General features: G+C 38.2%; 1 protein-coding gene across 2 annotated transcripts in view; it reads right to left on the bottom strand.

Annotated features, from left to right (window-relative positions):
- Positions 1-22,829, bottom strand: part of RELN (reelin) — a 544,526-nt gene that overhangs the window by 217,079 nt on the left and 304,618 nt on the right. For both annotated transcript variants that reach the window (XM_039239122.1, XM_039239123.1), the window contains exons 9-10: positions 18,862-18,958; positions 15,332-15,572 (exon numbers count right to left, since the gene is read on the bottom strand). In XM_039239122.1, coding sequence (XP_039095053.1) covers positions 15,332-15,572; positions 18,862-18,958 — 338 coding nt within the window. The remainder of the gene's footprint in view (positions 1-15,331; positions 15,573-18,861; positions 18,959-22,829) is intronic.

Here is a 22,829-nt window from a genome sequence, read left to right as displayed (position 1 = left end):
AGTTACCATATCAAGAATAAATAAATCAATTTGAAAAAAATAGTAACATTCACCTTACTTGCACGTTAATCAATTTTCATGCTACTATGATAGGATCTAAAAGCTAGTAGGATCTGTTTTTGGCAAGTTTCCATGAAGGATATAATGGCATGGTTTTTAGCTGTTTTATTATTTCAATAGGGAAGGAGCTGTTCCTTAACAGCATGTAGGAAAAGAATAATAATGCCAAATCTAAACTCAAACAAACAGGGCAGTGGTTTCTAAGTCAGTGTTAGTCATCGCACTGCAAGTCTCCTAATCCTGTCTGTCAGGTTTAAGAGAAGATTCACAGTGAGCTCCATTCTCCCTTCCTAAATAGGCCCAAAGTCCAATGGGTGTAGAGAGGAGGAAGTACTAATCTTTAAATGTTCTCTTCTTCATAGTCTTAGTGCTGCAACACGTTACCAAAAAAAAGGTTGTGACACATGCAAAGTAAACAGCCACAGCCCAGCAGGAGGCGGCTCAACCTCCCCTAGTCCATAGCACTATGAGGCTGTCATTTTCTGGGCAGCAGGGCCTGGAGATGCACAGAACACACACACACAGCAACGGATGGCTCCCTGACTCCCCACTGTGCTGAAGAGAGCAAGACACAATTTCTGTTTCTGCCATTCTGAGCAGAGCTCAATGAATTCAAGGTTTGGAGTCAGGGTAATACAAAACAGCAAGGTAATATTGGGCCTATAAAATAGGGGGTAGTTGGTGTGAAACTGGTGTGTTCCTGAGCCATCTGAGCAGGAATAAGCCTACTGAGAAGTTGACTATATACAGAATCCTGTATTTAAGAATCCTGTGAAAGGGGGGCACCTGGGCCACTCAGTCAGTTAAGCATCTGACTTCAGTTCAGGACATGATCTCATGGTTCGTGGGTTCGATCCCCGGCTCTGTGCTGACGGCTTGGAGCCTGGAGCCTGTTTCAGATTCTGTGTCTCCCTCTCTCCCTGCCCATCCCTTGCTGTGCTCTATCTCTTTCTCGAAAATAAATAAATATTAAAAAAAAAAAGAAGAAGAGGAAAGAAAAGAATCCTGTGAAAGGTAGGGGGACAGTTTAGGGTTCTCATTCTGAGGATTCCTAAATCAATTACAAGGCAAGTTAGAGTTTCATGTGATTTCTATATTAGGATTGGCCACAGGGGCTCAAAATCTTAGAATGGGCTTGGTTTCCCAGATATTCTCCAAGCTAAGAATGTATGCCTGAATGCATCTGGATTGGGATAGAATCTCTGGACCGCTGCTTGTTTGATATTGCATCTCTGCCTCTGGATGGCGATCCATGGTGTGCTTGGTTATGGGGTTGCTCGAGCCCTCCCCTAAAATTTACTTCATTAATTTGGCACTTACAGGAATTGAGGAGATGAAGATTGGAAAAGAACAAAATACTAGACACCAAACACAATCAAGATGGCAAAGAATGAAAACTCAGTTGCTATCCATCCTTGAGGAGTTTGAGGATTGGAATCAGAAGGTATGTTCCAACTCATTTGCTCTACTTAATAGCTACATGGTTTTGCACAAGTCAGTTGGTCCTCTGAGCCTCAGTTTCTCAAGCTATAGAATAGTATCAATAATATCTATTCCCTATAGGTGCTGTTAGAAACACAATATTATATATGGAAGTATGTTTTTGAAACTTCTGTGTGGTATAAAATAATCACTATTTTATTTCTGGATATGCATTTTTTCCAAAAATAAGCTATTATATTCCATACTCTTAGCAGCAGGTGATAGAGAAATAGAAACATATTTAAATCTATTTTTAATTGTGTTTCTCATTAGAATAGTCATTAAAATTCTTCAGATCAACTTAAAACCTTTAGTAAAATGTAAAAGAATATGACCCACAAGATCATATGGCAAAAATACTGCAAACATTCATTCACTTTAAGGGCAGATAGAACAATCAATTAGATTCAAAAGCTCTCCAAATTTTGGCAGATTACCAAAAATTCTGAGTACAGGAAAATTTAGTAATGCAAGAAACTTGTTTCCACTTTTCTAACAGATGAACTTGCACTGTATAATATCAGTAAACTATATTTAAAGTCCAAGCAAAATGCGCATTGAAAGTATGGACAGAATTTCAGGAAATTGCTCTCAGTGATTTTAATACCCAGCTGTTCTTGTTCAGCATCTATTCAAATTCATGTCATTTACATGCAATAGCAATAAAAATCTAAACCAGTTCAAAGGACAATTAAATGTCTAACTTTGCAAAATATATGAGCTCTTGATATGATAAAAACAAGAATATTTTGGAATTCAGGAGTACTTTGAGTATACTAAAAATCTATCAGAATTTTTTTGAGCAAATGATCATAAAATTTTACTTCCTGAGTCATAGCTTTTGACTGACTTATGGGGACTATGTATTAGGTAACTATAATTGAATTCGGGGCAAAATAAAGGTATAAATTCTGAAGATGGCTCTAAATATTTCTATTTCTAGCCTTTCTAAGGTACATTAATTATGATACTAATTATAATTATTTTTACTTTGTGCCATTATTTTAGCACTGATCAATGACATAAACTTTATACTTCTGAGTACTAGAGATCTCCAGTTTTTAAAAATCTCTTAAATATAGTCCTTATTTATTTGTATTTGTCAATTGGAAACTATTTTCCTACTTTGCAGTTAAATGGGTTTCCTTTACTTGAAAGGCAGAACACAGTGTAGCTAGGTGACAAGAATTTGCCATTCAGAAAAGCATCAACAGGAAACATCAGTGCAAATTCCTCAATATAACAAGTCCTTGGCCACAATTCAGGGCAACATTTTTCTAAGGTTGCTGCCTATACTCTGCTGAAAACGGTAATGGCTTCACCTCTGTACTTGTAAAAGTACTTGCAATCGCCCCCACCATAGTTTAATTAGGTTTACCTCAAAAATGAACACTGAGGCCCCTCTTACCTCCTCCCTGGGGTCTAATGGCCCCGAGGATTCTTTTCAGGCGTCTGTAAGGTTACAATTTATTTTTTTTGACGATATTCTTTTTTGTTGGAATGAGTATATGGGGCATTTGGGCAATGCCAGCTTGCAGGGAGCTGGTGGCAGATGGAATGAAATCTGCCTGGTATGGCTTCCCCTCCACATGCGCAGAGAGCCATCCATTTCCTCCATTAAGGAGTTGTCACTCAGCCCACCCAGCTGGAAGACCATTTTTGATAGCCAAGCTGGCTGGTGGCAGACAATTCAGATACAAAGTGCACTTTAAAAGGAAGCTAAAACATCATTTGTAGGAAAATTGAAAATGCATGGCTTCCACCACAGCCAATTTTTTAATGACTGTAATATTTTAAGTGATTATTTTTGCCACTTCAGATTGCTCCTTAGAGAGAGGTTTTTTAATTAAAATCTAGGCAATGCAAATAGATGAGATGTGAGGAGGAAAGGAAAGAGAAATAAGATGAATAAAATTAATTAAAATGGCATTGTTGGCAGAGTCGTAAATTAGCCAATGTCTGGCTGGAAATAAAATATATTGGTACAGGAGTTTCTGGATTAAAGTGAGATGTGTGATAGAGTGATTGGAAATTGACTGACTTATAGCCTGCACATCACCGTGCTTCCTAAGCCTTTCACTGTGCTATTATCACATAGAAATACATATTTTCTACATCCTGGTTCAATGGTCTTTAAAGGTACAGACTTTTTTTTTTTAATATTTTTTATTTATTTCTAGGAGAGAGAGACAGCGTGAGCAGGGGAGGGTCAGAGAGAGAGGGAGTCACAGACTCTGAAACAGGCTCCAGGCTCTGAGCTGGCAGTCAGCACAGAGCCCGACGCGGGGCTCGAACCCACGAACCGCGAGATCATGACCTAAGCGAAAGTTGGACACTTAACCGACTAAAGCCACCCAGGAGCCCCTAAAGGTACAGACTTTCATGTGGTATTTAAAAAGTCAAAATAGGAAAAGAATGATTTCTCTCATAAGGCAAAATGAATTTCTGTCATTTTCCACATATTCAATTTCTAGGTAATTTAACGCCAGTTAAAAAACCAAAAACTTGGCCATGAACACAGTCCAGGTGCAGGAGGGCTGAAGTGCATTTTCTCTAGTCAACACAATAGATTCAACCATGGTGAGTGAATTTTAGGGAGCTTAAAGAGTACTTTTTTTTCTCATTATTTTCTGGATTCATTTAGCATTCACATTTGAACCACTTTGTACCAAGATTCATAAAGATTCAATTTATGGTATATTTTGTGACATGTGTATAATTACTTGGCAATAGTTATGACAACTCTAAAATGGCAATAGTGACAGATTTGAATTGGAGTAATGAGAGTAAGAATAACACTGTAAAATTCCATAGGGCAGTTGTTAACCTTGTCTATGGGGATCAACTTGACTTTCACAGGGTCTGAGGTTTTCAGACTTGCCTTCTCAAATTAAGGCCGAGGATGCCAGGCACAATGTGGGAGGCTGCAAGAGACTGGGGAACGAAAGGGCTGGCTTTATAGTAAAACATACTTGGCTATGAAAACCAAAACAGTTTGATCTTGGGGAACCCATTTGGCCTCTCTGGCTGTTTTTTCATCTGTAAAATGGGAGTAATGGTGAGGATTAGATGAGATACTGTAGGTAGCATGACTATAAAGACTAGTCAATCTCAGGAAATCAGCAAATTGCCCCCATCTTCATTCATTCACTTAACAAACCTCACTTTAATTAATTAGTGATTAAATGTGTCAGCTTCAGACCAAAACAAACAAACAAATAAAAGGGTGCATCAGTCAGGGAGGCTCTTGGGACTTGTTTAAACAGCTATTTTCAGTAGACTTTATCAAAATGACTGGAGTCCATGTTATTGCCACCCTTGTCATGGTGATTTGGCTCAATTCCATGTTTCACTAATGCTATTCCACATTAATTACTGTACAAATAGGCAGCATTGGAGGGAAATTGTGAAAAGCACACTACTTATGTTTAACCCTTCATCCCCAAAGTACTCTTATTAGCTTGACAAATTATATTCTGGCTCATTCTACAATGTCATGCATCCACCTCTTGGGGGAAACATGACAATAAGAGCAAGGCAATCCAAAGTGAAGAGCATCCCAAGCAAAGGGAATTTAGGTAGACAGCATGCAATTAACCAAGCTGGAATCTGGCCAGAAAGTCAGCATTAACATTCCGATTCTTAATGGGAAAAGACATGGGAACATGGTCTAGCCACAAGTCTTACTGAGCTCAGGTTTATCCTCATTAGAGAGCCGGGACTGAAATCCCTCAAGTTACACACCAGATAGTTTCCAGTACAGCGACTTGCAAAGGACATTTCTGGAAAGCTTATCTGATTTCCTTCTATTTGCCCTTGTACTCTAAAAAATATAACCATTGAATAGATTGTTGAAAAATTTTTCTGGGGTGCTTAATTTCTGTAAGATGACTTGGTCATGATAGGAGACAGACATTGATCTGCCAGGGGAACACAGCCCCCGAAATGCACGTTTTAAAAGTGAATCCCGCTTTAAGTGCGATCATTCTTTCTGCCATTTGTCTAAAGATTTTTTTTTCATTAGCCTCAAATTGCATTAAGAGTCTATAGTTTCAAAAAAATTATATTTTTCATAATTCAGACATAATAACCTTTATTCTCCATTAACAATTCAACTATCTGTGATAAAAGTATTAGGTGATGGCAGAATCTCAGAATAAAAACTCCAGTTCTTATTCAGGACTGGAGATTTGCCTCACACCCACTGGGACAATGAATTTGGCAAATGCTTAATGTACAAGAGCTATAAGAAAATTAATAGACTCTCCTGTTCTGACTTAATGCTTCTCCTCAATGGGTTGTTGATTTACCTAATGGCTGTTGTCTTCATTAGGGCCTTTGGTGTTTGTTAAACAGGAAAATTGTCTTATTATTCCATATTTATCAACAGTAGATATAGTAAAAAGGAGGGAATCTGTTTAAATGGAAGTTGTAATAGAGACAAGATTAACGTATGACCCTTCTAAATTCTCTGTAAACTTAATGATTCTAAATCCCTGGCATAAATTGAAAAAGTTTAAAAATTACTTTTTAAGGAAATTTGTTTTAAATACATGGGATTGTATCACAGCCTATTCTAAAGGACAAAGCTTCAGAACAGAGTCTGTGACATTTAACTTTGATTTACTTCTCACCACAAGTTGACATAAATGTGGAGAAGGAGTAATCTGGAATTCTTAGCTATCCACACAATGAACTAGGGTAATAAATAGAGAAAGATTAGCAGGTTCAGGCACAGCAATCAGAGTGGGAAGATTTCTTAAAAATAAAAAATAGGGTGAACAGCACCTATCTGACAGTGATCTGCATTTAATCTGTGGGTCAATTCCAGAGTTGACAGAAGCCAGTGATTTATGCCTTTGCAAGACGAGAGTAACCAGGATAGCTGAGCAGATATAAACATTTATTAATGGTGAGTGAGCAAAACACACATACACACTCTCTCTCTCTCTCTCTCCCTCTCTCTCATACACATACACACACACACACACGTATACACAATACCAAAGAGACATGAATGATTCATGCTTTCAAAATACAAATTTTGGCTGCCACCAAAGATGAGAACAAACAAACAAAATGTTAGCACCTGCTTGACTAATACTTGCCTCCATGGTATATAGATTCATTTGGAGACTCTGCTCTCATGGGGCACTATTAAAGTATGAGGAAAACAGGAAAAAGAAATTGAAAAAAACAAAAACAAGAAACTTGCTCACAGCTCTTTCCTCATCATTTTCTCCTGGGTTCTCCACTGAGTGTTTCCTTGATCTCTGCAGCCCTTCTCTTTGATGGTGAGTTTCAGAAAGAAGGACACAGCAGCTCCCGGCTGGTCATCCAGAAACTTACATTTAGTGTTTCTCTTTGAACTTGAAATTAAGGATGTTCTCAGATTGCAGGATGTACGTTTGAGGAGCTAGAAAGAGATGACTTTGGTGGATTTGTCCAGATGTTTCCAAGAGTGACTAAGGAAAATGGAGCACTGGCCCTCCATTTACAGACACCCTATGTTTATCTACTGTAGACTTAAAACTTGGATAATAAGGCCTTCCTCATAGTTCTGGCACCTACGAAGCATTCATGAAACACCATCATCACTACTACTCCTATTATTGTTGCTACTATGATTTATCATCACAGGGCTCCTATTATTATTTATTATGATCTAGTATCCATGCTAGTGTAAGTATCATTCCTGGATATGAGAATCCTACCCAAGGTGAAATGCTGATCCTTGAGACTACATGTCTTAACTGGAAAGGGCTAAAAAATCAGTTCACTTCCCTTAAACCTTGATGGTAAAACCAAGACCACTGTCATAGAGCTGGAGCACCAGAATCTGCCCTAAGATTAATCATTCCCATGCTTCAGGCACGAGGAATGTGGCACAGACACCCAAAGTCACCTACCAGAGAGGCACTACCGCATGATGGCAGCCATGGTAGTGACAGTTTTTCCAAATCGACTGCAGATAAACTGGCAGAGTGTCCTCTGTATCTTTTTAATAGGAACAACCGACAATTCTCGATTATTCTAGAAATCATCTATAAAAGCTGAAAAGGGATGCAATATTCTGTAAATGAAGGGAAAATCATCTTAACCAATAATTATGACAGGTGATTCAATACTGAGTGGGCTTCAGTCGGCTTGCCTTGGGAGTTCCATGATCTGCTTACTCTGGGAGAGTGCTAATGAGGGTGGGACTCTGGGGAGCTTTTTAACTTGCAGCACTGTATTTATTGGCATTTAGAGCCCCACCTACTTGGTCATGAACAAAGGGCTGCTTAGGGATTTGTGGGAAATAGAACATTATGATGGTAATTAGAAGCATAAGAATGTGGTGTGCCTTTTCTTCCACATGGGCAAGACTTCTGGAAAAACATTGTAAGATGAGTCAGGCAAGGCCATGAACTTGTAAAGAGAATGGAGGAGAAACACAGAAAGCTGTATAGGGAGAATATATTAATTCCATAACCTCTGGCAGCTTACCAACCCCGAATCAAAAAGCACAACAAATGTAAGGCCAGATTCTGTATTAAAAGCCAATTCTGTTATACATCTATTTCATATTACTAAAGAGCCAACAGATGGTAATGGCCTTCTACCAACCCAGGGCAGATTTAAACTGGTGACCTGTAATTGCAATTCTCCAGATCACATAAACTCCTTAAGTTAATTACTCTATTTGGTCTTACATCATTCTGCCCTACTTGAGATAAATAAGAATAGGCTCAGATGAAATGAATTAAATATTCCTAAACAAACAAAAAAAAAGTCTAAAGAAGACAAATATGCACTGAGAATGTGAATCATTCTCATCTTTCCTATTTGACCTGACACCCTCAAACATTATTTTCAAGTCATCAACTAGACAGTTTATATACTCACTACTTTCTATTCCCTTGTTTTATGAACCATGGCATTTAAAAAATCTTTGTTGTTAATAAAAAAAAACTTCTTTGAAGTGCCTGGGTGGCTCAGTCACTTAACTGTTTGACTCTTGAATTCAGCTTAGGTCATGATCTCACGGTTCATGAATTTGAGCCTTGCATTGGGCCCTGCACTGACAGTGTGGAGCCTTCTTGGGATTCTCTCTCTCCCCCTCCCCTGTTCATACACTCATGCTCTCTCTCAAAATAAATAAACTTTAAAAAACTATTAATAATTCCAATCACATCAATGGCATTGAAATTTAATTCCAATGGAAACCATTTATTTTGATTGCCAAAGCTTACACATATAAGCAACACTTGTGTCCAACCTAATCATTTTAATGCATTTGATTCTGATAGTACTTCAATGACATATTGTGAGGTCTATATTTTTCTATGCTGTTTTTTCCCCATCCTCATAATCAGAGCGATCGGCTCAATCCTTTGCCTTCTACAAAATTTTCCTTTATATTCATATCTTTGTGGAGCTTATTCTCAAAGTTTCAATAAAGAAGACACTTTTATTTATTTATTCAACACTTTCTATGTGCCACGGACTGTTCTAAGAGTTTTATATGTATTTTCTTATTTAATCATCACAGCTTGGGGGTGAATACTGTTATTATCCCAGTTACTGAGGAACTGAGAGGTTAAATAAGTGTCTGCCAAACACATGGCTAATAAATGGTAAAGCCAAGACTTGAACCCATAGAGTTAATCCCATTTTCTTAACAGTTTTACTGTCTCTAGTTCCATTCACAATATCTTCAGCTGCCTTCAAGTCATCATTGAATATGAAAATCATTTTCTTTTCTCATAAACTAGATCTTGGTATTTTTTCCAGCTTTTTATTCATTAAGTTAACACCTAATAACAAGCCATCACATGCCAAACACAGGAGATTCAAAATTGACTGAAATAGCCCCTTAGCTTAAGAAGCTAACGTTATAACCAAGGAGACAGAAACATAAACAACTGGAAAGCAATGCTGTCAATTCTTTCATGGGGGTATACATCCCATGTAACAGAATACTGAAATGGAGCTAGTTTTGCATCTTGAGGATCCAAGAAAATGGTGGCAACTACTTCACATTCTTTTTTTTTTAATTTTTTTAAATGCTTTATTTATTTCTAGGAGAGAGAGAGAGACAGCGTGAGCAGGGGAGGGTCAGAGAGACAGGGAGTCACAGACTCCGAAACAGGCTCCAGGCTCTGAGCTGGCAGTCAGCACAGAGCGTGACGCGGGGCTCAAACCCATGAACCGCGAAAATCGTTCGCTTGACCTAAGCGAAAGTCGGACGCTTAACCGACTAAGCCACCCAGGTGCCCCTACTTCACATTCAAAGGTGAGGGAATGGACTAACTACAAGGACCTAGTGAAAGAGGTGGTAAAAGGGCTTAGTCACTCACTCAAATTGCAGGTATACAAGCTTAAAGTTGATGTGAGTAGGAAGCTGGACAGCAGAGAAAGGATTTCTTTACAGAGGGTTGGTGATGCACTGCAAGTCCTAACCATGACCGTATCAGGGGAGAAGGGTACCTTCTTTTCTCCTCAAGCCTGGGGCATTGGACATTGAGGGTGGCACTTGGACAGTATACTGTATGGGTTTGGACTAGTGCCTGGAGCTGCCTGGAAGATGGCTAGGGAAGAAGAGGGATGTGCTTAGAAGTTAACAGCTTTCCTCCCAATCATTGATCCAAGGCAATTACGTACTATAGAGTAGACTTGGGCCCATGGACACAAGAAACAGCTTAGTTTTTCTAAGATCCTGTCCCACACGGCTCCCTGGAGAGGCAAAGGGCGCTCAGCAGAAAGAGGTTATAGCGTTAACCAGAGGCCCAGTGGCTGAAAATGCACACAAGCATGAGACATGCATTGAAGAATGGCAGGTGAGAGATTTCCCAGCATCAGTGAGGACTGGGGAGATTTCCAAAGAGCCCAAAGGTAGACTGAAGAGAGAGCCAGCTTTGATCTCTTGCTAGGTCAAGAAAGCAGTAATTCCAGTAATCACTATCTGCCTCTTGCCTCTTCTCCTTTCTGCAGACCCAGCCCTGGAGGATTCAGGGGCTGAAACTCATGAGGGAGGTGAGGAAGGAGAAGGAACTGATCATTGTCTCCATCCCCCTTGCAGCAGACCCAAGCTGGAGGATGGATAAGCTATTGATGAAACTTGGAGCTTAGATTCCAACAGTAAACTGATCATATCTGTGATTGAACTGAGACTATTTGGGAGACTAAAGTGATTGGATGACTTATTTGGTCTACCTGCAGTCTTGGAACCCACAAAGAGGGCAGAGAGAAAGAAGTTATCAGACTTCAGACTTCTGAATGCTGCTGAAAGAAGCATTCAGACTGAATCTGAATGGTCACTGGGGGACACAGAAGTACCTGTTTTCCACAGCCAACCTCCAGCCTCAACTCCTGCTTGTTCAACCTAATAGTTACACTGGCACAGAGAGGATGGAGACATTAACTATGCAAAAGTACACACAGACAATGACATTGGAACTGGGCCCTTAAGGAAGCTGGGAATTACTAGGCAGAGAAAAAAGAATGGTGGAAAAGTATGTCTGAAGTGTGGGAGCATGAAATGTTGTGCTATATGAGCCTGGAGCACAGTGGAGCAGGAGACAAGGGTGAGAAGTTAGGCTGGACCTAGATTGGAAAGGGCCTTGAATTAACATTTGAGGGAGCATCCTCCACACGGGAGGCCATCAAAGGTCTTGGGTATGGGGGAGCATCATCACGGCATTTCTGTGAACGAATGATGCAGGAGTTCCTGTCAGTGGCATCCCTCTGTATGAACTTTGTCTCTTAACACCCTGTGAAAGGCAGGACGCTGCCATGAGATTTTTCTGGGAGCATCCTGCCATTCTTATGCTATTTCCCCTCCCATACAGATTACGGCAAATGCCTCGAGCCTCCATAAGAAAGACATTTTAATACTCCCATCCCCTAAGTTCACTTTAGGTCAGCATTCAGTACCTGTGATGGACCAGTAGCTAGGACTATGAACATGAAATCAGCTGTTACAGTGTGAGAGAGAAGAAAGAGACCAGTGCTTGGCATGAACTTACTAAATTCTAATGTATAAAAATCAGTCCTCTGGAGGAAGGAACGTGCACTACAGATGGAATAAAGCTAGAGCAAGATCAAGAAATAGGAGAACAATAATTTTTTAACCTACAGTCAGAAAGTGATGGGGAAGAAAATGGGCAGATAATTTAAATAATGGATGTTGAGAAGAAACATAGGGAAAACTGAATCAGGCCCCTTTATATTTACGACCTGTAAGAGCAAAGCCATGTGGTGACTAAAATCAAGATCAAGTCAGATTCTTATATTTGAATCCTTGCTCTCCTATAAGTGAGAAGGATATTTTGGACAAGTTACTCAACACCGCTATGTCCGCTTTCCACATCTGTAAAATGGAGCTAACATAGCACCTGCTCTATGGGTTTACAAAGATAAAATTATATGAGAGGATATATATTTTATTTATTTATTTATTTATTTATTTATTTATTTATTTTTTACAAATAGTTTATTGTCAAATTGGTTTCCATATAACACCCAGTGCTCATCCCCATGAGAGGATATTTTATATATATGTAAATATATATATATAGGTGTGTGTGTGTATCTTGTGTGTGTATGTATGTACGCACCCGAAATATTCAGTGCTCAGTAAAAAGTAGCCCTTATTATTTAGACTAAGAGTAGTCTCTCTGGCTTGGACATTTTTTCCTCAACTAAACTCTGTTTTGTAATTAAGCAGACTTTCTCAACAGCTGTTAAGCTCACTCTTTAATTTAGTTAAGATGTAAACATCTTGGAAACTTTTACTGAACACAGAAAAGATAGTATGTAGATAGAGCAAGCAAACAAACATAATTCTCAAAACTTCAAGTCCAAAGTAAAGCAATGTTTAAAAGATGCCCTGAATCAACAGGAGCACGGAGATATGCTTATGTTTTTTAAGTAGTTGTATTCAGTTTTCATTTCAGAGGCCACTAAGTAAAGGAACAATATTTAAATTTTTTTTATGTCTATTTTGAGACAGAGAGAGAGAGAGACAGAGTGCAAGCAGGGGAAGGGCAGAGAGAGAGAGAGAGAGAGAGAGAGAGAGAATCCAAAGCAGGCTCCAGGTTTCGAACTGTCAGCACAGAGCCTGACGTGGGGCTCGAACCCATAAACTGTGAGATCATGACCTGAGCCAAAGTCAGATGCTTAACCGACTGAGCCACCCAGGTGCCCAAGGAGCAGTATTTAATGAAGAAATTTCATATAATTTATATAAACAGTTTTTATTTCTAGAACTTTACATCACCTGGTAAAAGCATTTTTTTTTCATGCTCAGATGTTTGAGCCAGAAAGCAAAAGCATAGACATGCAGATTAGTTAAAATGACAATTCTTTGGTTTTATTATTGCAGAGTTTTCAAAAAAAAGCAACAGAGAAAAATTTCTACCTGATAACCAAGTCAAAGAGCATGCTGTATTATAATGTTTTTTTTTCATAGGTCACTAGGCAAGTCTCAAATGTGTGAATGGTAAGCTTGAGAGTAGGATGAGGGACCACAAAGCAAAACTACAACCCACACAAAGTTTTAATTTAATTGAACATCACTACTGAAGCAAAACCACATTTCATGCATTTTTATCATGGGTGGTACTAAAATATAATCCATTAAGAAACCAAATGGTTATTAGATTAGTATAAAAGCTTGTAAAACAAGGCATAAAAATTGCATTTTATAGTAAAGGAGTTGAAGTGATAAAGGATGTGAATCCCAGGCCCTTAGGTCTCCATTCATTTCCCGAGTTTTCATATCTTCTTGCCAATGTTGAACAACGTCAACAGAAATCCTTCTTAATCAAATGGTTGTGTGATATGACATGGGATATCTTTACAAAGGTTCTTTTCTACATCCATACAAAAGGAATCCATGGACTCTCTGTAAAGGGGCCGAGGCTTTATAGTCTTTGTCAGAATGAATTTCCATAGGTTTACTGAGTGTTTTCCCACATTAAGCAAGGAGGATGTCTGTTCCTAATGCCAGTCAGTTGTGTGGCTGTACCAACTTAAAGTAAAATGTCTAGCATTTGATCTGTTAAGAAGGAAGTTATTGTGTCAGGGGAGTTCTTGTGTTGAAGGGTTTCTAAATAATTTAGGATCTGTCTTCTAAAATTAGAAAAATGCATGAAAAGGAGGTGAGCATCTTAGATGTTTATATTCTACTTGCAGAGCTGCTCCTGTGATCTCACCTCCTCCATGCAGCACAGGATTTTTTTGTACTAGTGAGTCCCATTTTAAAAATTCTCCAGGCTGTAGCTTCACTTTATTTTCAGATATTGGAAACTTGAGTGGTGCAGTCAAGGGTCTAATGGCATTCTTGATATCACCTACACACAAATTCTTGTTCCACACACTCTGGGCAGGCAAGTCCATGACTTCAATTTCTATCCAAAAGGCTGATAATTGTCAAACTTCCTCTGAGTTCCTGATTACTTTATCTAACCTCCCACCAAATATTTCTTCTTGCCTGTCCCCAGGGTTATCAAGATCAACATGTTTACAGTGTGCAGCAGAGTGACTATAGTTTATGATACTGTGTTGCATAGTTGAAAGTTGCTAAGAGAAGAGATCCTAAAAGTTCTCATCACAAGAAGAAAATTTTGTAACTATGTGAGCTGATGGATGTTAACAAAACTTATTGTGATGATCATTTTGCAATGCATGCAAATATTAACTTGTTACATTGCACAACTGAAACTACTATAATATTATATATCAAATATATCTCAATTAAAAAAGACGAACATGTCCAGGGTGAATTCCACTCCTGCTCCTCCTTTTCTGTTTCTTGTTTCCATGAACGGCACCACTATCCACCCAGCTGCCCAAATCTTGTCCTCGACATATGCTATTCCCTCATTTCTATCGGTCCCCAATCTTCTCCATTCCCTCTCCTTAAAAACTCTGAAATCCATCCACATTCTCTCCTAAGTCTGGCCAACATGATCTCCCACTGGATTTCTGTGACAAGCTGCCTCCGTGGTCTCTCTACATGTATGTTCTCCCTTCCATTCCAGCCTCCATCCTCAAAGTATCGTTAAAAAATAAAATCTGATTGTTAGACTCGTTTGGAGCAATTCAGTGACTCTATATCACTTCCAGGATAAAGTTCAAACTCTATAGCAGCTTGCAAGATGTTCAAGGTTTTGTCACTGGCCACGTCTCCAGACTCAACTATTCCAAGTTTCAACTCAAACTCTGTTAGACAACTATTTTAAACATTGTTTAAGACCTTCGCTTTGTGCTCTCACCATCCAGCCTTTGTGTATGAGATTTCTGATTTTAGAAACACTATTCCTTCCACCTGGCCAAATCCAAACTGCCTTTCAGCCTCTGCTTAGATTCCCTATTTGGAGTGCTTTCCTAATCCCTTGGGTCAGGGTTTGCTGTTGTATATTGTACTTCCGAGACACTCTAACTTTCCCAGCAAATCATGGAAATTACGTTGTTTTGTATTTGCATGTTGACATATCTAACTACCCCCACTAAGTTGACAACCACATGAAGGAAAGAAACATATCTGCCTTTCTGTGGTTATATTCTCTAGGCTCAGCCAAGGACATAGCACAGTGGGTCCTCAAAGATACTTATTAAACGGATGAGTAAGTGAATGTTTTTGTACCAATGACTCCCCATCCTTAAAAGAGAAGGTAACATAAATAAGAATATTACCTATTCCTTTACCAATGGATTTGGTAAGAATAATTATCTTTGATTTGATTTATTAATAAGCTTTAGGTCTCAGAGGGGAGGAGAAGAAACAAAAAAGAGCTCAAACCTTAACTGTAGCTCCTGGGAAAAAAAGCCAGTTGCCGGTGTCTACTGGATCAAGATTGTCTTCTAAAATGACTTGTCTGTGAGCTGAGTTGATGATTAGGATGTTATCTAAGGCCCAGCAGGCTTCATACACTTCGCCTACGTGGAGGCTTTCCTGCTTCCACTGAAACTGGACGTTCTCTCCTTTGGCGTCTTCAGGAAGGTAGAGGATATGGATGATTGTGCTGATGTTGGAAGGGGCTCTGGAACAGATTGTGAGATGGGAGTTGGTGCCATACAATCAAGTGGCTTATAATAAAGGAACCATCAAGTTCAACAGTATCCATCTTTTCTTATAGATCAAGTTTGTTTTTTAAATAAAACTGTAGTTTCATTATCTTAATATTATATGTATTACAGATTAAATACTCATAATCCCACAGCCCTTAAATCTTTTGGGATATGCTGATGATTAAGATGTCCATATTAAGTGATGACAGTTTTAACGTTAAAAGGCTTCAAGAGCTTTACTTTTTTTAAATTTCATTTTGAGTTAGTTTACATACAGTGCAATGTTGGTTTCAGGAGAATTCAGTGATTCATCACTCACATACAACACCCAGTGCTCATCAAGTGCCCTCCTAATACCCATCCCCCACCTACTTCCCTCTGTCAACCCTCAGTTTGTTCTCTATCATGAAGAGTGTCCTGTGCTTTGTTTCCCCCGTTCTCTTTTTTTCCTCCCTCCCATATGTTCATTGTTTTGTTTCTTAAATTCCACATATGAGTGAAATCATATGGTATTTGTCTTTTCTGACTGACTTATTTTGCTTAGCATAATACATTCTAGCATAGTCAAACTATGGAGAGCTTTACTTTTAATACAAGGCAGACACTGAGTATATTCAGGTAAGCCAGTAAAGAAATAATGGAAGAGAAAATGACACACACTTCTATAGTTCCTTCCAAAAAAAAAAGTGTCTCTGGCACAGGTTTTTCCATGTGGTAGACACTAAATCAAATTCCAATAACTCAAATAATCTCATAGTTTGATACTAAAAAAATGAGAAAAAACTATAAATGTATTTTCTTAATTTTCATTCTTACCTTGAACTTTTATATATCTATGAGAGACCACTACTGTATATTGTTTTTATAATCAGTCTTTGCCTAATATTATTTTACTTCTAGTAACCATATACATTTTTATTTGTTTGGCCTATATGAATTTGAGATTTGCTATGAAAACTAAATGCTCTGTAAATCTTTACAACTTCATGCAGGTCAGTCTTTAAAAGCTTGATATAATTTAACATGATTTTTACAGTGTATCTGTTAGAATCCAGGCCCTTCTGCTATATGATAAAAGTACTTTTATTAAACATTTTATTCTACCAAAGAAGAAGCCTGCTATAGCAAAAATGATTGCTTTTAGCCAAGATTAAAAGTGGTACTAAAATGTAAACTAGTGGTACTCTGGGCTTACTATAAATTAGTTTTGAAAGGACTATAGAAAAGATGTATTTTTCATTTACCACTGAAGCACATATATATCCAAAGAATTGTCAGTGTAGGTTATAGATGGTATACCTTACCTTTGGTGGTAATCAATTGCCTTTTCTTTCAAAATATTTCATAATGACCATGTTTTTTGCTTCAAAAAGAACTTAAACCAATGAAAATAGTATATTTTAGTTTTAGGAAGTCATTGAAAACATGTTTACTCTGATCACTAATGGTATAGAAAATCTGCATTACTTATCATGACACTCTGGAACATGGTCTACAATGGAAAAGTCTCACTTAGTGAAAAACAGATGAATTTCTTCATATGTTGTAATTAAATGTATACATTCATTATTTGTCGTGTCGAAAATATGTAGCCCTTTTCCAGCAAGAAATTTCTCTGACAATTTACCTAAACTATGATATATATCCTTTGGGTAGAGAAAAAAATGGAGGTATGGATACAATTTTCAATATTTATACTGCCTTGTTTACCATGTGTCGCAACATGGATGGACCTTGAGGGTGTTATGCTGAGCGAAATAAGTCAGGCAGAGAAGGACAAATATCATATGTTTGCACGTATAGGAGGATTAGGAGGAACTTGATGGAGGAACAAGGGGGAGAAGAAGGGCTGAAATGGTGGGGGAAAAGGAGAGAGGCAAACCATGAGAGACTCTTGAATGCTGACAAAAACTGAGGACTGATGGATGTGGGGGGGAGGGGGGATGGGCATGGAGGAGGGCACTTTGGGGATGAGCACTGAGTGTTATGTGGAAACTAATTTGACAATAAACTATTTGTAAAAAAAAAATAAATAAAAAAATAAAATATGTCAGAAAAAATATTTATACTGCCTTGTTTAAAGCCATTTATGTAAATGTTTAATATGAATGCATTTTCATAACAACTACTAGAAATTAGAAAGAATAGCAAAATGTTTTTTTAATATTGGTGTAGCAAGTCAGAGCTTGGCTTGTATAGGTACTTATAGGTTATATGTTTTCCAGCCACAGAGAGAGACAAATCTCTTAAAATCCTTAAGTTAGAGCCACTTTTCTCAGTTTCTGTTGAAGTAGACCTTTGACATGTGACAATTTTTAAATCTGAAATACAACTGGAAACTTTGGGCAGATTGGTTTAGTTTTAAGGACTAAGAACCTAATATTTACACTTCCTCCCTAATAAATCAGAATTCTTCCAATATAGAAACATGGTAAGGAAACTAGCATGTAAAAAAAAAAAACTGTACAAGACTGATGGAAAATGTTCTACTTCAGTTATACTAATTTAAGAACTAAATCAGGTTAACTATTTCATAAAAGTTCAAAGTAGTTTTTTCCTTCCTTTAAATATCTTACTAGACTTGAAATGAAGAATCCATTCTGAATGCTGTTTTATGAATCGAGCTCTATAGAAGTTGTAAATATCGTTTGAGTTTTGCTAACTTAACCACATTTTTTCAACTTGAGTGAGTTGCTTCTTTAAGGATCCTACCTCATTTTCTTATTGAGGGATTTTTTTTAAAATGAAGAAAATGTAATAAAATGACTACCAGCTACATTACAATGATGGTAATAGAATTTTAGAACTGGCCTTTGTGAAATGACAGAACTAAATATTCGATGCAAAACCCCAAGTGGCTATTAACTCATTACCATCACATACTAGAAGGAATTTAGGTGGTAATCCCATATGGTCCTAGGCCTACAAGCCAGCCACTAGAAAGGCCATATAGAGAGCTGGATAATGTTATTTTGTGGAGGATTCCATTATAAACATTATTCTCCCAAATGTGCTTTTACCAAAAATAGTTTGATATAGCTACTATTAACCATGGGAGATTCCGAATGGAAAATGACACTTTTAACAATACTTCTTCAAATACAGCAGACGTTCACATGTGCAGGCATGAAATTCAGCATAATTAACAATCAGAGTACTTTTAACCATAAAGCAGAAATTCGGTGGTAGAATGAAGGCAAATTGGGAAGTAGAAATCCACCAACATCAGAATTTATGAAACTACTTTAAATGATAACAAACCTAATTTTTTCAAGCTGAATCCAGTCTGCAGTATTATTCTTGGCATATGACACGATGATGCTGGGGTCTGAGTAACTAAAGCGACATGAACCTGAACCTGTAAATAGCAATAACAGCAAGTTTCAAAGTTAAAAAAACAGTGTAATTGCATATTATCCTTCCTGATAAATGTGAGATAATTCTGTAACCATTTAAATGCTTATTTAATTGCTTCCCCACTCTTCCAACTACGCTGAAATTTCTTGTAACTGGTTCTGATAAATACTATTTGATAAAAAAGTTAGGAATCAGGAAAAAGGCAAACAAAATTTCAGATTTCTTTAAGATACACACACTTCTAAACTACATTACAAAATAAATACTTAATTCTATGTCAAAAATATCTAAATATTATAGAACAATTAGTAATGCCATCATGGTTCTTACAATATCAATTAATAGTGATTGCACTAAATGGTATATAAGTAATTAAATTGCATGAGGACTAAAAACCATTCTACTTCTGTGTGGGTCTTATTTATATGATTAGACAACATATAAGAAACTAAAATCCTGTACAAATTCAAGTACTAAATGAATGAGAAATGTTAGATATGACTGATAACTATTTTACTAGAGCCCAACGTTAAAGATTTAAACGAGAGATGTTACCTTCCATTATGAACATTTGCTGATTATTTCTCACTATGATTTTCCATATTGGAAATGGGACCAAAGAAAGTTTTAAAACTCTGACAAGGATTTGTTTCTACACATTCAATGAATTCATGTAATACCACATAGCATAAGTTAGAATTTCAAAGATCTTCTCAGAATACCCCCAAACAGCCATAAAAACATATGCCAGAAGTTTCTTCTAACTGAATAGCAGGATTTTTTCATACCATATTAAAAACAAATGAAGCAACAGAAAAAGAAAGTGCAATTTATGTTTCGCTTTTACCCATCTGCTAGAGGAGCCTCGGTTTCAGCAAATGGCATCTGTGGACGGTTTTTACATTTGCAGTTCTCAGGAGTTCCAAGCTTTAATAGACTCATTTATTTTATTTCACTGGTGTTTAGTACAACACCAGTTAGTCTGCAATCGCCAAAACTGGCAATGTGCTAAAAGGCCAAACAGCAGTTTTCCCAGATTTGTTCTCACGGCCAAAATGGAGGTGCAGAAGTATGAAAGAAAGGGTATTCAAAGGACAGCTACCCAGCAACCCTAAGCGCAAACAGAAACCCACCTTATACCGTTCTCATCAGTCCTAAATCTTACCTTTCATAAGCAGCTGCTTAAAATAAATATCAAGCTGTGAGGCTGGAATTGAAAGCGGCCAGGATTATGTGGGACAAACTTCCATACAAACAAGAATAGGGACTGGCAAACAATCTGTTTATTTCAAAACAAAGTTCAAAGCAGCCTAGAGAATTTAAATGGTATTTATGTGTCTCCTTCGTGTTGTATACACCAGGAGCTCTTAAGAGCAGATGTGTCAGGTGAATCCCTGAAAAAGGAACGGGTAGAACAAATGATAACCAAAAATGTGCCTTACACAGGATGCAATTCCTTGCCAATTGTTTACAAATGAAGGGAGAAGGGAAGCTGGTAAACACCAGAATAAAAATGTGTCCAAATATGTCTTCTCTCCCATCTCCTTACATCACCATCTTAATGTTGCAAAATTTAGTTTATTATGTACCCATAAAACACAAAGGCACCTGGCAGGTGAATCACTTTTCCTCAGCCACTTAGTCATTAAATTCTTGCATATTTAAAATACTAATACTTTTATGAATCCATCTTCTCCTTGCCGTTGTCAACAGATCCTCATTAGCTCTTGCCAGGACTCTGCAGTAGTGATTAGTCAGCCTCCCTGTCTCCAGCCTCACATGTCCTAATGGAGCCACACTGCTGCCAGTGCTCTTCCTACAAGTAAACTGAACCTGGTTACTTCTCCACTTATAATCCTTCAGCAGTTCCTCAAGACTTTCAGGATAAAGCTTCCACCCTCAGTGGGAGAAAGATGCACAGCTCCTAGAGACCAAACAGGTACCCTAGAGAACAGAACTAGCCCTAGGTCACTGTAAAGGGTTCCCACATGAAAAGACAGTCAAACACTGAAAGGGACTCCAACACAGGGATGGATAACTGGAAATCGGGACTGGGGAATGGGGTATGAGTGGCCAGGCAGAGAGGTGCTGCCTGAGACCAGGGAACTGAAGGGGTTAGAGCCTGAGCTGGAAAAAGTATCCCCAAGAGAACCAGTCAGCTCTGGATATCTGCCTCACTCTGAGGCCACCCCCACCAAACTCCCATTCCAAATGGTGCCAGTCTAGGGGCACCCGGGTGGCTCAGTTGGTTAAGTGTCCGACCAGCGAAGGTCATGATGTCACAGTTCATGAGTTCTAGCCCTGCTATGCTGGCTGCTCAGAGCCTGCAGCCTGGTTTGGATTCTATGTCTCCCTCTCTCTCTCTGCCCCTCCCCTGCTCGTGCTCTGTCTCTCTCTCTTTCTCTCAAAAATAAATAAACACTAAAATTTTTTTAAAAACTGGTGTCAGTCCAATGAATAAACGATTTCCAATCCCTACTCTGAGTGTACTTGTTCCCCATATATTGGGTACAATTCTTTTTCACAGAAACCCGTCTGAATTGCAACCCCACTGTCACATAGCCTTCAGCCCGCAGAATAAGATTTTCATTGCCCAGACTGACAATGGTTACTTGACTCTGTCTGGGATGAGGGGTGAAAGAGTTCATCAATGTCCACGTGCACAGGTAGGTAAGACCACCCCCAACCCCCTGTTCCCATCTGCTGTGGTGCCGAGCTATCAAAGTACCTTTTATGCAGTGAAGAGACAATAATAATCAGGTGCTACCTGCAGCAAGTACCTCTTTCTTTCCCCTCTTAAATCAAATATCTTTAATTGCCAACACTAAAATTTAAAATCGGAAAGAAAAATCCAAATGTCAAATACAAAATACCCCCTTCTTGCAAATCTATTTTTTCCCCTTCAGATCCATTCCAATGTAATCCTTCACTCTAATGTAGCAAATCTGCAAGGATTTAAAGAACATGGAAGGAGAGAAGATAATTCAGCACCATGCTTATACAAGTATGGTCTGAGAGCCACTGATGGACTTCAGCTGGTCTAAAATCTCTCTCTCTCTCTCAAAAATAAACACTAAAAAATTAAAGAAAAAAATGATCTCACAATGAGATGGAGACTGTATGGGCTCTGTGCTGACAGCATGAAGCCTGCTTGGGATTCTCTCTCTCTGCCCCTCTGTGCCTCCCCCCAGCTTATGTGCATGCATACATGCATGTGCTCTCTCAATCTCTCTCTCACTCTCTCTCTCTCTCTCTCTCTTAAAAAGACCCAAACAAACCCAAACACTTTATTTGGTTCTTGACAGGCAAATGAGGACAGTCCATATATTTTCATTTCTGTCCACAGCAAGGGTACAAGTAACCTACAAAATGATAAAGCATTTTGAAGTTCTGTGTTCATAAATAAAATCAGTGAAATCTTAGGAATTATTGAGGATCTCAGTCTAAGAAATCTGGCTCTCATGTAGAGCTATACATACAAAGATTACTGATATACCCACAGTTTGGGGGAGGACAGGCTATTTTGTGTTAAACACTTCCAGTTGGTCGTGCTTGTCAAGTCTTGATTTTAAATCAAAATATAAATTGATAAAGGATAAATATAAACCTACAGTTATTTACAGTAACTGTCATTTACATTGTTATTGGCTATTTAGTCAATGCCACAGCATACAGCAATGGATATTTTTCACCAAAAGTGTTACTAGCCTATTATAGTCTAATATTTTGTCCTATGGCTTAAGAAATATATGCACGGAAATATAAACAGAAGCCATCATCACTCCTCTGCTAAAGCAACCGCCTTGCTCTGCAACTGCCTTGCAATAAAACAACACTTCACTAACGATGTCCTGAATTTGTGCTATTGAATT

Source organism: Hyaena hyaena, unplaced genomic scaffold (assembly GCF_003009895.1).
Source record: "Hyaena hyaena isolate Hyena2069 unplaced genomic scaffold, ASM300989v1 scaffold_152, whole genome shotgun sequence".
Taxonomy (NCBI): Eukaryota; Metazoa; Chordata; class Mammalia; order Carnivora; family Hyaenidae; genus Hyaena; species Hyaena hyaena.
The sequence above is the reverse complement of the archived record's forward strand: the minus strand, read 5'-3'. Positions and strand labels throughout refer to the sequence as shown.